Source organism: Lepidochelys kempii, chromosome 6 (assembly GCF_965140285.1).
Source record: "Lepidochelys kempii isolate rLepKem1 chromosome 6, rLepKem1.hap1, whole genome shotgun sequence".
In the NCBI taxonomy this organism is placed as follows: domain Eukaryota; kingdom Metazoa; phylum Chordata; order Testudines; family Cheloniidae; genus Lepidochelys; species Lepidochelys kempii.
The window spans coordinates 35,000,058-35,015,640 of NC_136385.1; the positions used below are offsets into that span (position 1 = coordinate 35,000,058).

At 41.1% G+C, this 15,583-nt stretch overlaps 1 protein-coding gene across 11 annotated transcripts in view; it reads right to left on the reverse strand.

Annotated features, from left to right (window-relative positions):
* TRIM66 (tripartite motif containing 66) overlaps positions 1-15,583 on the reverse strand; it is an 85,184-nt gene that overhangs the window by 49,565 nt on the left and 20,036 nt on the right. For 8 of the 11 annotated variants that reach the window (XM_078853189.1, XM_073347477.2, XM_073347475.2 and 5 more), the window contains 2 exons: positions 10,506-10,609; positions 5,584-5,731 (listed from right to left, as the gene is read on the reverse strand). In XM_078853189.1, coding sequence (XP_078709315.1) covers positions 5,584-5,731; positions 10,506-10,609 — 252 coding nt within the window. Of the gene's footprint in view, positions 1-2,787; positions 2,959-3,871; positions 3,935-5,583; positions 5,732-10,505; positions 10,610-10,897; positions 10,913-15,583 lie in introns of those variants that run through there. The other 3 variants (XM_078853190.1, XM_073347487.2, XM_073347488.2) reach the window with 3 other exon arrangements.

Consider the following 15,583-nt stretch of genomic DNA (forward strand, 5'->3'; position numbering starts at 1 on the left):
AGGCTCATGAGAGGCATGATGGTTATACTGTGAAAGTACAGGACCAAGGCTACCCCTGCTGTTTGGGTTTTGAGGACAACGCAAATAGCTCTTGCTTATAGCAGGAACAGTTTTTTAAGGTCAAACCGGTCCAAGTACCATGAAACACTCTGATTTACAGTCATACAGCAAAAGCTTCCACTTTGCTTTCTCCCTCTGAAAGATCGGTAGCCTACTGGTGATTTAAATCATTCCAAAGAAATCAATGTTTTTTCAGTATGTCGTCAGATTTAAAAGACAGCCACTTTTCAAATGGAAACTAGGGAAATACCCTTGTCAGCTGTAATCACACAGATTCAAAGCCACATCACTCTAGTAACTCCCAGGACTCAATAAACATATCAGGTGCCAACTGGCACTCTCATTACATTGCTTGCATTCTACACTTACTTTTATTCCCAGTTCAGAATTATGCTCTCCATGTGGGAATCACAGCTATCATAATCCAAGTCAGTTTATTGAGCATCATCTCAACAATAGTAAGGAATCATTTGCCCTATGTACTGGCACTACCATCACTTTCCTTCAGAATGTGAGTTTTGAAACAGATTAAGAAAATAACTATCTAATTCACAGAAGCTTAAAATTGGCATTTTAACTCTCTTTTTTTAAAAAAAAAAGATGAACACATTCACCATTTTGGATCACCTCTTCCAAGGCCTGCATACAGTAATTGTCCTTATCTCAAACCAATATAAGACAGTGTGATCTCTGTAGGTATGTTTACACTGCAATTAAAAACCTGCAGCTGACCCTTGCCAGCTGCCTCGGACTCAAGGGACTAGAGCTAAAGGGATGTCTATAAAATCATGAATGGTGTGGAGAAAGTGAATAAGAAAGTGTTAATTATCCCTTCACATAACACAAGCACCAAGGGTCACCCAACAAAATTATTAGGCAGCAGGTTTAAAACAAATAAAAGGAAGTATTTTTTCACACAACGCACAGTCAACCTGTGGAACTCATTGCCAGGGGTTGTTGTGAAGACCAAAAATATAAATGGGTTTAAAAAAAAATTTAGATAAATTCATGGAGCATAGGTCCATCAGTGGCTATTAGATAAAATGGTCATGGATTCAATCCCATGCTCTGGTGTCCCTAAACCTCTGACTGCCAGAACACTGGACTGGATGATATGGGATGAATCAGGGGATGAAAGTGCCCTGTTCTGTTCATTCCCCCTGAAGCATCCGGCATTGGCCACTGATAGAAGACAGGATACTGGGCTACTGATCTGACCCAGTATGGCCATTCTTATGTTCTTACAACATTTATGTGCGGTTTTATTTTTGACCTGTTCTTATAAAGTTTCCTTTCCTTCCCTCTACCATCTGGTAACTGATCAATAGCTCTAATATTAAGTACCCTAACCTGTACATCTTACACAGAGAAACGCCCATTGACTTTTAGGTGAGCTTTGCCTGTACAAGGAGTAAAGGACTGGGTTCTATATAACACCTGCAAGAAAAAAAAAACATTTCAAAGAATAGTCTTCATCTATGCTTCTTCCTTGTTTCTGTCCTTTCTCTCTCCTATAGCTAAAGTGATTGTGCAGCATTCTCTAAAATGCACTTAGATGTGCTCTTTTGGGACTCCTTTATGTTCTACTTTCTGCCTTTCACCCATCTTCTGCTCAGTCTCTCTGACACCCACAAAACCATACACGAGGAAGATGCATTGGGTTAAATTAAGGTGTGAACTTAGGCCATACGTACCCTAGCACTTTAGTTGGTAAAACTTCTGTCGCTCGGGGGTGTAGAAAAAAAAACAAAAAAACCATACCCCTGACCGACATAAGTTACACGGACAGAAGTGCGAGCATGGACAATGCTATGTTGGCAGGAGATGCTCTTCCACCGACATAGCTACTGCCACTTGTTGGGAGTGAGAGAGCTCTCTCTGTCGGCACAGAGCGGCTACACAGGAGATCTTACAGCGGCACAGCTGCATCAGTGTAGCCTTAAATCAGTTTAGTTAAACTGGTGTAAAATCCTACTGCAAAATACTTTACAGTTTATGAATAGCTTATTTCAGTTTAGCTTAATTTGTTCCTAATCAACTTAAGCTACATAGATATTTCACACATAAAACTGCATTAAAAATATTAAGCTGCAAAGTCAAAAATTCAAAAGTTAGAAAATGCCATAATTAACATTGATATGCAACCTTACTTAGGCCCCCTTGTATGTATGCATTGATACAGGCTTTAATTATATGATCACTTACTAGTTTTTCCACAGGACCACTACTTCCTTCATTGCACAGAAGGGAGAGTGCTCACTTAATGAGCACTTTTTCTACATTTTGTTTATCCTCATTGTTCAACGTGTGGCCCCAGGCCTTATTTACTGCACACTATTCAAACCCTTCTCTGAAGACAGAATTATTTATTTCCTCATGGCCATTTCTATGGTGCTCATTACTATAGTATTGGAGAACTTCACAAATATTAATTCATTTATCTTCACAACACTCTGGTGAGATGAGGAGGTATTATCTCTGCTTTACACAGGGGGAAATGAGGCACAGAAAAATTAAGGTCCAAAGGGTCTGCTAATTTTGGGTGTCAAGTTGAGCTGCCTAGGACCTGATTTTTCAGAGTACTTAGCTTTTTTTAAGGACTTTATATATTCAAAGCACAGCTCCCACTGATTTCAGTTGCAATTGTGAGCAAGCAGCACTTCCACAAATCAGACCCCAACGTCTCAAATCATGCACCCAGAAAATGATGAACACACAACTACTGACCACTTGTGAGAAGTCTGATGTAAGTGACTTGACTAGCATCACACAGGAACTTTGTGGCAGAAGCAGGTATAGAATCCACTTCTCCAGCGTGGCATTCAACTGCCTAAACCATGAGACCATCTTTTCTCTTCCTGCCATCCCCTGCCTCATTCACTACACACCTTCCAATTTCTGCAACAAATGATAACAGACACAGATAACAGCTTCTTAGTGAAATACAACTTCCTAACCTTTGATAACTTGCCTTTGCAACTTTAATGTTCTTTTAACATAGCTTGTGTGCAATTTCCTAAGTCTTTAAAAAAAAAAAAAAAAGCAAACTGAAAAAAACAGAAATTCAAATTGACACCCAGATGGTTCATCAGCACAGTTGGAACCTTCAGATCACTGCAAGACTTCTACCACTTGAGATAATGGAGTAACTGATAGCCATAGTAGATCATCCTCCATGTGGACGACCATTACAGGGGGACGAGACAGACTCTGCCAGTGATTTTCAGATATTTGCTGAAAGCAGAGGAATGATGAGACTCTGGAATCTTGGGTTTCATTCCAGGCTAGAGAGAAGCATGCTACAGTGATCACAGCCTCTTCTGTCTACTACCCCCAAGCTTGACCCTTTCTGTGCCATTCCCGCTAAACTGACTCTGTCCCTGTCGTTTCTTCCTCATCCCTGAATCCTCAAATCAGTCCCAGTCTATTTGCATACTCAGTCCCAATCTCCATGCCTTAGTCTTCTCATTCCAGTCTCAATCTCTTTGCCCAGCCAGTCCCACTTCTTCTCCCATACACCAACTTCTCATCAGATCTGCCTTCCGTCTTCCCTCAACTGGTTCTCAGTCTCCTTGTCCATCATGTCCCAATCTCCTCCTCTCCTCCAGTTTCTCTCTTCCCCTACCCTATCTTCAATACTTGTCTCACCTGGCTCCTTGCCCCAATCTATTCCTTTCCCTCCCCTTTGGTCCAGTTCTTGTCCCCTCTGCATTCTTGTCAGGCAGCTTCCTCCTTCATGCTGCCTGGGCACCAGCAGCAATGTCACAGAAAGCACAGGAGAGCCAAGCTCCCTAACTTGGCCTGGACCTACCATTACAGGGGAAGTCTGACCTTGACCCAATAGCCCTGGGCCGGAGAACACTCAGTTGCTCTGTGAGGATAAAAAAAAAGCATTGCTCAGTCAAATGTAAGAGCTGTGAGGAGATGAGTATGCTTGTTGAGCACAGACTCTTCAGCAATCGTAGCTGCTACACGTTAAGAAATCTCTACTGAACATATGCAAACAGATATTTTTCAAAGGAAATCCCTGCTCCAAATCACAGAGGTGCTAGATCTTCTCAAAGGTGGCCAGAATTTTTTTAAATAGCAAAACAGTGTATTTCTAGCCTCATTCTTGGAAATGGCTGAAGCATACTGACTCAAACTCTCCAAAAATATTCAGCTTGAGACGGACTCCCAGCATGGAACATTTCAGCCAGAATGGCTAAAGTTTGGCACAGTTATAATCAACTGAATACAAGGTCTTATAATAGGAAGTGACAAGTAACCTTAATGATAACGCCATGCTACTAGCCCCACTTCTAATAAGCCTGGCTTATAATGATGTAAGTGTCCACAGAGCCTTTTGCACCAGTTTAACTTAATCAATTTTCCATCACACATTAAAGTTCTTTGGGGCAGGGACTTTTTGGTTCTGTGTTTTTCAAAACCTAGTATACTGGGTTTTTGATCTATAAAACTGGGGCTCCTAGGTACTACCACAATGCAAATAATAACTAAATTGTGAAACCACAGCAACTTTGTGCATAGAAAAGCCCCTAGATTCTTTAACAAAAGTCCTTCTGGCTTAAAGAGCAGCACTGAAAGGAGCCCCATCAGGCTCTCCTGGGTGGCTGTGACTATGGGACATGAATGGAAGAATTTGCATTTGTAACCTGGAAGTGTTAAAGAGTTCCAAAGTGTTCCATTTCCAGTGGAACTGCTTTCTTTTCCCGGTGAAAGCATAGCACAGGGGCACATGTTTGGTTATGAGAGAGTTATCTATTAGAAGAACCACCAAGCAAAGTTCACCTCCTCTGATACAAACGCTCTGAGATGAGGGCACGCTTGCTTCCATAGCCCAACATACATCCCAACATGGTATCTGTTTGACTCCATGAACATTCACATTTTATCTCAGGATAGAGCAAAAAGGACAGTTTCCAGCTTGGGTGATAAGCCTCTTATCCTTGGCTCGGATTGGAGCCTAGGCCTCAGCTCAGGTACGTGGTTGGACATCCCCTGACACTGGAATAATAGGCCAGGATCAGTTTATGCCTAGCCCTTGCATGGGTGTGCAGGGGGATGGAAAGAGCCTTCCCCTTCCTCCCTCACGTTACGCAGACCAAACCACCAGTGTGTTGCAAAGGGGCAATTGGCTTCAATTGCTTCTTTGGTGTATCCCTGGAGGCACATATCCCACAGGGAACAGGGAGGAGCCATGTCCACACAGGCACACTGGGATCAGGCTGCAAGATCCTGAAGGACTGTACAGCCTGAAAAATTGCTGCGCACTGGTAGGGCTTTTTGGAGGGATTGTGCCTCCCGTAAACACAAGCTCCAATCCTCCCCATGGGGTGGGGTAGCATTGACTTTGTTGGTGCAAGGTCAGCTCTTCGGAGCTGTAGAATGTTGTCTATCAAAACCCCACTTATTGTATGCATAATATTTATTCACAATCATTGCAAAGTGCAGACTCTGTGGCGGTCCAGCTGAATTACCCCCCCCAAAAAGAACACAAAGCTTCAAAGTTTATGGTTCTACCTGAAGAGCCCTTCAGGGGGACAGACAGGAAATGGTCTCCAGTTTCTTTGCCATGTCTGTGTTCCTCTGTACATGAGCTGCACAGCCACTTATTGCAGTTAGTACACAGACTGTGAGCAGGTCTCTTCTCATTACACGTGGAACAGCTCTGGAAAAAAAAAAAAGAAAAAAAAGAAAAGAAAAGGTGCAATTCCATGCAAGTATAATTAAATGCAGAACTCCTCCAATGAGCTTGTAGAAACTACTTCATTTAAGACACTGATTCAAAACCTTGGCGGTTTGGTTACGCCAGTAACTGTGAGCACTGGCCCTGATTCTTTTCTCTCTTACACCAGTGTCATTCAATTGACATCAATGGAATTACTCCTGGTTTACACTGGTGCAAGAGAGAGGAGAACAAGATCATCAATGGATATGTTTAAATCAAAGCTGGATGTCTTTCTAATATTCTCTTGTTGAAGAAATAGTTACAGGTTTGATACCAGAATTACTGGGCAAGGTTCTATGGCCTGTGCAATGCCAGAAGTCAGACTACATGATCATAATAGCTCTGGCCTTCTGTTCCTAAAAATCTATTAATTGATAAACTAAGAATGGTCTGATTTCAGTGCACGGAATGAGTGGGGATAGTTGCTTCTCAAAAAAAAGGAACTTGCAGAGGATAAGAGGTCATTTGTATACCCTTAATATTAGTACCATAACAGATAATGATGTACAAACACAAGAAAACAAATCAGTGCACAGGAATTGTAAGTCCCTTCATGAACATGATAGAATATTGTCCAGTCTGTGAAGAAAAGTTTAACCAAATCTAACCAAGCATCACAGATCCAAGGGATTGGTACTACAGCCCCCCACTTTGGAACAGTCTCGTGGGGGTACCCCTTCAGTGTTCCAGACCCCTTAAGGTTCTCACTCTTCCTCCAGGATAAGACAGGACGGCTTCACCGCTTCCTTAGGCTGGACCTCTGGGCCTTCAGCACTCTTGCTTCACACGGTGAGTTCAACTGAGACAGATTCCTGATGGAGAACTGTACGCTCTTCAGAGACTAATATACCTCACCCAGCCTTTGCAGCGATACTCACACAGCGTTGCCAAAACAGTAGGGTTTATTAATTAGTCGACAGAAACACAGCATAGGAAATCATTAGGTTAGCACAGAGAACTGAAAGTTAAAGAATGGTCTGTTCTGGTTAGCCCAGGCCTAGTCAAGCTGTACTAAACCCCATTCAAGCTCTCTCTGTCTGACCACCTTAGTCAGACTCTGGGCAAGAGCCCTGACTCCTCCAGCAGCCAACACTTATCCCCTACCTCACACATCTCCAGTCCTTTGATATTTACATAGACCATGCATAGTTTTTTTTTTTTTTTTTTTTAATCTTCAGAGCACTTTTACACACATTAATTAATTCTCACAATACCTCTCAGAGATGATAATATTTACTTACCTCCATTTCACAAGATGGGCAGTATGTGCTTCCTCTTTTACCATACATGTAAAGAAAAAGGCTGAAGCAGAGAGGGTGACTTGCCTAAGGCCACACAGGAAGTTAGGCTTAGAGAGCCAGGATTAACTCAGGAGTTCCTGGCTCCTGCTCAGATATTCAAACTACACCTCTCTTTTAAGTGCGGATTTCAAGACCATTCACCCAAGGAGCTCAGAAGCAAAAACAACTGAGCAACTCAAGCACACAATACATACATTGCAAAGCAATTACCCTGATAAGTTGCCAAAAGGCCAACTGAAAAAAGTGAGGCTGGAATTTCAACTCACCAATCAGGGTAGCTCAGCACGGTGTGGTTTATCAACTAGTATACACTTGTACACTTAAGTCCTTCCACAATTAACATCATTTATTTTTATTGCAGTAGCACCTAGAGGCCCCAGTTGACAACAGGGCCCCAGAGTGTACACACACACACAGTAAAAGACAGACCCTGCCCCAAAGAACTTACAATCTAGACAGACAAAGGGTAGGAGACAGGAAGGATCACTATATCCATTTTATAGTTGGGGTACAGAGAAAGAGTAAGTGTCTTCCCCAAGCTTACCCAGGAAGATAACTTTACAATAGAGGTTATCTGTCTATCCCATTTATAATGAATCCATCACTACAGTGTCCAAGATATGGTCAAGATCTTGGAGTATCACTTTGGTTATCTTTATACCATTAATTGCTCCCTAAAATGTGACATTCACGTTGGCTACCACCTGAGTGCAACGATAAACCTCTACCAAAGTCAGAATGGCAAGATGTAGGACTTGATCCTACATTTCTTTTGCACCCCAAATTCTCATTCCCTTTAGCAACATTGCCAAGTCCAATTTGATCAAGCCAGCTAACAGATTTGCGCATAATTTTCAGATTTAGCTGCCTAAAGTTAGGAACCTAAATCCATATGTAGGCACCTAATTATGGGGACTGAATTTCAGAGGTGATGAGAATCCACAGCTCCCAGTTAGGCCATTTTTATGGAACTAGATGTCAACTTTAGACACCAAAGTCTGAAAATACTGGCCTTCATGTCTTTCTAGCAGCCTCATAATTTGAGGGCCTTATGCTGCTCCCGCTGATGTCACTGGCTAAACTCCCACTGACTTCAGTGACAGCAGGATCGGGCCCTGGTTTTCTCTTATTTTTCCTTTTATAAAGCCTTCACTGTTATGAGACTATTTATAAAAAAGGAACATTCTTCATTCCCCTGTAGGATTCCTGTACTCGTGGGAATTGTTTTCTTTTTGAATTGCTCTTCGGAGTCCTAAGGGACTGAAGAAAAGAAAATCTTCTTACTAGAGATCTGAGAAATATCCCAATGCCTTTGAAGAGGCTAAAAGATTTATTCATTTGATTTCCTTCATACACTGGCTCTCTCTAGAAAGTAGATGAATTGAGTTACGATAATTAAGAAAACTCAATGTAATAAGAACTTTTATCACTGCAGCAGCATTGTGTAAATTTTGCTCTTACTATCTTTGAAGAAAGAAAAGGAGGACTTGTGGCACCTTAGAGACTAACAAATTTATTTGAGCATAAGCTTTCGTGAGCTACAGCCACAAGTACTCCTTTTCTTTTTTGCTAATACAGACTAACACAGCTGCTACTCTGAAACTTATCTTTGAAGAGTATGTGTGAAGTGATCCTTCCTGGTTCACATAATGATACATTGCATATAAATAGCACCTTTCATCTGAAGATCTCAGGGCACTTTACAAACATTATTCATTGAATTCACACAGTACCCTCTAGGAGTTAGGTATGTATTTCTAGAGATGGGGAAAATGAGGAATGGGAAAGTTAAGTGACTCAGAGCAATTCAGGGGCATTGGTAATCAACAGAAGGCTGAACAGAGCTAAAACACAGGAGACAAAGATGGTGTTTGACCTTATGCTCTTCTCCCACTGGATCCTGGGGCCAGTCTCCAGAACAACTTAGAGCAACCTCAAGACTTCTGTAAGTTGTTCTGGCTGATAACCCACAAAGGACCATTCCATTGGCAGTGCTGGGGTGCAGCAGTGCTCTGGCTGTACCCTTGATATGTCCCCTAAGTTGGTAAAACCTGCTAAAGGAATCTCTAATGCCAGAGGAATCTTTAACTGGATATTTAAGCTGGTTTTATACCTCCCTGGAACTGACAGAGAGGCACAGAACAGATGGAATGGGTCCGTGATCTGGCCCAGAGATTTGAACCCAAGAATTCTAGCTCTCAGTCACTAGCTCTAACCATTGGGCAACACTTTTGACTCCAGTAGAAAAAAGGATAAAATAAATCAGTCAATAGTTTGTAAAGTAGTTTTGATTCATTTAGTGCTATTTTAGCTCCTCATTCCAGTGCAATATAATCATTTTCCAATGTCTTACTTCCTCATTCAGGAAGGGTATTATAGTGAGATAGAGAGAGCAGAAATAAACAAGAACAATTCCCCTGGAGCTGGACAAACACTTAAATACAGTGGAAACAGTACAATTAAACTAGTATAGGAGAAGACTATACATAACTAAAATACTAAATTGCAAATCAACTTTTTTAAATGGCACATGAGAAGCATATTTGTCTCCAGGCATATTGTTTACATAAGGCCACAGCAAACAGCAAAATGTCTCCAACTTCTCAGTTACATCCATTCTATCCTGACGAAAGACAAAAGTTCTGGGAGACTTCCCTCAGGATTGATGAAGAACTTTATTTGTTGTTGTTATTATTATTAGACTGACATCTCTATCATTTAACAGAAGCAATCAATTTGAGACAACCATACAACCAGTAGCCTTTGTCACTGCTTACCTGGCCCTGACAAAGGAACAGAGGATACTGAGAAACACAGAGTGAAAGGGCTATCCAGCATCTTGCTGGATGCATCAGATGCATTTATTACCTGTACATCACTTTTATAATGAATGAAACATAATTCAAGAGTGAAATCCTAGCTCGTCACTGAGAAACCTAACTTTGGTGGTAAGTTGGGTTTATTTGAAAGACAATTCTACCCACTAGAAACTTGTGTTCTGTGCTACTCAGTTTGATGTTGCAACAAGTCAAAATTGTCTGTGCTCCACTGTGGCTAGTGCTGTGGTGACTGACAAAGAGTTTTCATGCAAAACAACTGTTAAGGGAAATAGTTCCCTCCAAGGGCCAACCTAGGGGCTTAGCAGCAGGGATTTGTATTGCCACATACTCATGCCAAAAGCCCAGTCCTGCACCACTGAAGTCATTGTCAAAGCTCCCACTGACTTTAATGCCTTGCTCTTCACACAGGGTGAGAAAAGTGCTTTAGAGGCAGTATGTTCAGTCCCTGGGGATGACTGAAGAGGTGCAGTGAAATTACAATGCTATATAAAGCTACTCAAACAACAAATTTTGAGTCTGGTTATCGGTTTTCAAAAGACTCATGCTGCAACCTATTTAGCAGCCTCCACTTACCCTTGCCATAGCTGGATTTGCTGTGGGAAAGTCCTTGAGAAAGAAATTTTCAACTACATCGCCTGCGAAGCACGTCTGTTTGCACACAGGACATGAGAGGATACCTGAGCGAAGAAACAGAACAGCTGTATGAATCAGGAAATGAAATAAACCACACTGAAGTACTGACAGTTCTTTGATATCACACCAAAAGGCTTAGTTCCAGGAAACTCAACTCTTCATCAACTAACGAATTACATTTGCCTAGTTTTGGCACAGTACAAAACACTACTGTGACTCTGTGATTCTATGTTCTATGCTGCACTTATCACTTTTGGTATCTGAGTACCTTCAAATCCACACAAGCTCTTGAAGTTCTGATAAAAACTGTTAATCCACCAGTATTTTCTTACATTAGCTATTGTTCTTTTGCGACAACCTTTCATTCTCCTCCCCACTGGTGAGGCCTCAGCTGGAGTAGTGTGTCCAATTCTGGGTACCACATTTTAGGAAAGGTGGATAAATTAGAGGGAGTCCAAAGGAGAGCAACAAAAATGATAGAAGTTTTAGAAAATCTGATTTATGAGGAAAGGTTAAAAACTGGTCATGTTTAGGTATAAGAAAAAAAGACTGATGGGGGACCTGACAACAGCCTTCAAATATCTTAAAGGCTGTTATAAAGAGGATGGTGATCAATTGTTCTCCATGGCCACCGAAAATAGGACAAGAAGAAAAAGGACTTCACCTGCAACAAGGGAGATTTAGGTTAAATACTGGGAAAAACTTTCTAATTATAAGGTTAAATTCTGCAATAAGCTTTGAGGAAGGTGGTGAAATCTCTATCATTGGATGTTTTTAAGTACACATTGGATAAACACCTGCAAGGGATGGTCTAGATACACTTGGTCCTGCCTCAACGCAGGGAGCTGGACTTGACCTCTCAAGGTTCCTTACAGCCCAACATTTCTATGATTCTACAAAAAAGACTTTTGGGGTCTTAATATTCAAGAGAGTAGTTGCTGTGAAATCACCAGGCAGAACAACTCATGTGAGTAAGGGGCTGTAGGACAGGGTCCTTTCTTGACATGAAATTCAGATGGCTACTCTCTTGTCGTTTCCAGGGGAGAATGAACACTGGTATTTTCTATACAAAACAATATCAGAATTCTGTGTTATGAATTCTCATACTATTGACACATTAATGAGAACTAAAATCACCAGTACTATATTTTTCTGAACTATTTGCTTAAATAGACCAGGAATGTTAATGTGATTTTTTTTTAATTCCACATATTAGTTTGAAAAGGACGAAGGATGAGATTTTCAAAAACACTTAAGAAAAACAGGAACATAAATTCCATTGAAAGTCAATGGGACTTGTGCTTCTTCTTCTCTTAGACACCTTTGAAAATTCCATCAAAATTTCTTTAGCCAACATTAAAACCAGAACTCTTGGAAGTTAGCCTGCAGAATCTCTTGTTATATTTGTTTAAGAGCTATATGTGACAGGTTGCCCCCCTTCAAGATGCCACCTGATGTGCGGAGATATCACTGCGCCCACCTGTTCTGCCAGCCTGGGCACCCTTTTTACCTATCTTGCTGAGCCAGGCTTTTAAGCCTCCTCTAGCACACATACATGCAGGGCCACACCCAGCTACGGAAGACAGACACTGAGATCAGCTCTGGGAAGACTCAGCTTTAAGGGACTTGCCCCAGCACTCAGGTGTCCACCTCTCTTGGAGTGTAGACCCAAAGGTATATTATGAAATCCGCCTCCGCCCTCAATGTGGAGGAAGGTATACACAGCCTCTTGCCCCCTCTCCTCCCAATTATGAATTGCACAAACTGGGTTATATTATAAACAAGAAATAAGTTTATTAACTACAAAAGGTGAATTTTAAGTGAATATAAGAGATAACAGACAGAACAAAGCTGATTACTGAGCAAATCAAACGAAATATGCAAGCTAAGCTCAATATACTCAAGAAACAGGTTACAAAATGTAATCTCTTACCCTAAATGTTATTTTAGGCAGGTTGCAACGTTTCTGTAGCTTAGAGTTCCAGTTATATTTCTTTTCAGACTGGACCCCCATCTCAGTCTGGACTCCCCACTTGCCTTCCCTTCAAGTGTCTTTAGCAGTCTTTCTTCCTGGGCAGACCAGCCATGGAGAGGAGGAGTCCTGTTTGCCTGCCTCCCCATCCTTAAATAACGTTTACATAAGGCAGGAATCCTTTGTTTCCCAAACTTGACCCTCCTCCCCTTTTAGTGGAAAGTTACAAGAAGTCCAAGATAATGTTTAGTATCAGGTGACAAGACCACCTGACCTAGCAGCGACACAGTTACATCCCAGGATGCCTCCCAGAAGGGGGAGAGATTAGTATCTTCACAATCTTGTTGTTTCCTTCTGATGGCTCATCAAATCTGATGGCCTGTCAGCTGGTGGGTGTCTTAGAATCATAGAATATCAGGGTTGGAAGGGACCTCAGGAGGTCATCTAGTCCAACCCCCTGCTCAAAGCAGGACCAATCCCCCATAGTTGCCCCAGATCCCTAAATGGCCCCTTCAAGGATTGAACTCACAACCCTGGGTTTAGCAGGCCAATGCTCAAACCACTGAGCTATCCCTCCCCCCCATACCCCAATACACACCCAGTTGTAATTGTTACATGTAATTGTCTTCCCAATACACACCCAGTTGTAATTGTTACATAGTCCACATTCCTAACTTTAGATACAGAAATGATACATACATAAAAATTGGATAATCATATTAAGTAAATCATAACTTTTCCAATGGTATTTTACATGAGCCATCTTTCATAAAGTATCTCACAGTTATGTCATATCCATATCGTAAGCATATCTCCATAAAGAATATGGAGTGTAATGTCACACTATAAAAGCACAGATTAGATAGTACATTAAGATCTCACTTCACTTCCGTTTGGTATTTATTTACTATTGAGATGCTCAAAAAGAGTCTTCAAATCTCAGGAGGAAACTGGTTTCCGGTAATGAATATGGGCTTGATCCAAAGCTCAGGGAAATCAATGGGAGTCTTTCCACTAACTTCACTGGATTTTGGATGATGCCGCTAATATTAGCTAATTTACAAACAGTTTGATAAATATTCCTAATTTGGTCACTTTATCCATCACCTTCCTTCTCTTGACACACTAACATTTTAGATAGCATATAGGTAGCACTCTGAACAGAGAGTACACTTCTCATTTGAAAATTAGGCCTTGTCAAGGTATCTCAGGTTGATCACCCAAAAAGTTAGGTATGCAAAATGACTAGTGACTTTTGAAAATCTAGGCCTTGGTGCTCCAAAGTAAAACATATTATACAGGTATAAAATGCATTGGTGACATCAGGCTGCTTTCTCTTACACTGCAATTTAGAGTGGTTAACAACATAGTAAAGACCCAATTCTACATTACTGATGTCAATGGGAGCTTTGCTGAGAGAGAGGAAAGTATAGTGATGTAAGAGGACTAGGCAGCTCATGTAAGGCCCACCTTCACTGTTCATGCCTCCATCCCCCTAAGCATGATGTCACTACAAAACAATCTATTTTATCCACTTGTCCCTTTTGACTGTGAGCTCTTCAGGCCAGGGACTCTGTTATCTGTGCAACACATCTTACCTAGCGTACAGCACCATATGCAGCTTCTGCACTATGGAAAATAATAAAAGTAGTTTCAGAATGACTGTGTGCACATAATATTCAAATAGGTATAATATACACTGCCTTGCAATAGTTTTACATAGCAACCACTAATCAAGGTCAAGCCAAAGGAGGAAATAAGCTGCCCACAGAAACAAAAGCAGGTTGCAAGTTTCTGAAAGATCTTTTCACTATGACAGAGCACTTAACACAACAAATACAGGAAGAGAGAAAGCTCTTACAGAGACCTCCTCTCCATGGTCTGCTCTGCTACCAGTGATCTCTTAATATGTCTCAGTGTCTAAGGAATGATCATTCAGTTCCTCTCCTGACTAGTATACCAATGGGAATTTTAGTCATTACAAATGTTGGGAACCAACATTGCCATTCAAGTAGCTGTTCCAAGCTCTCAAAACGCACCATATCTATAAAAAGAAAAGGAGTACTTGTGGCACCTTAGAGACTAACCAATTTATTTGAGCTTTCGTGAGCTACAGCTCACTTCATCGGATGCATACCGTGGAAACTGCAGCAGACTTTATATATACACAGAGAATATGAAACAATACACCCCACTGTCCTGCTGGTAATAGCTTATCTAAAGTGATCATCGGGTTGGGCCATTTCCAGCACAAATCCAGGTTTTCTCACCCTCCACCCCCCCACACAAATTCACTCTCCTGCTGGTGATAGGTTAGTCTCTAAGGTGCCACAAGTACTCCTTTTCTTTTTGCGAATACAGACTAACACGGCTGTTACTCTGAAACCATATCTATAATAACCCTAGCCAGTTCACTCATGGGCCTCTTGGAATAGGAAACTCACATTCTTGACATACTGTATGGTGTTTTTTCCCTCAGGGCACACATCCACTTTTGACTAAGATGAAACCACCAAAATAATACACGTGTGAATTATAATGGACTTGAACCTAATTCCTCAGAGATGAGGGTGGTGCATTAATGCAACAAATCCTTTTTAATCTTAGTCCTTAACTTTCAAGTGAGGACAGAATTTTGACATTAGACATCATGACCTCCTATCTCTTTTCAAGCAATCAGTTTATGATAACAGAGGGCAATGTTTTCCAGGGCTAAATGAGGTAAACTTATTTAAGTTTATGTTTTTAGTAATATTTTTAGACTGGTACTCAGTTATGACTTCAAACCAGAATGACGTTATTATACATGCTGTCTTCCTTAACTAAAAATATTATTCTAGAAAGAAAATGCCTTGTAGAATAATTGCTCAATCTCGGATGGCTGAACACCACTTATCCCTCTAAGAAGTTGTGTACAAACGGCAGGGACTAAATAGAATAATGTAATATTAAGTTGTCCATTACCTTTGAAATTAACTAGATTTGTGTCAGCGATTTTCTGGGGTTTGAATGTTTTCCAGTTTCTTATTGTTAATTGTCCTTGGGA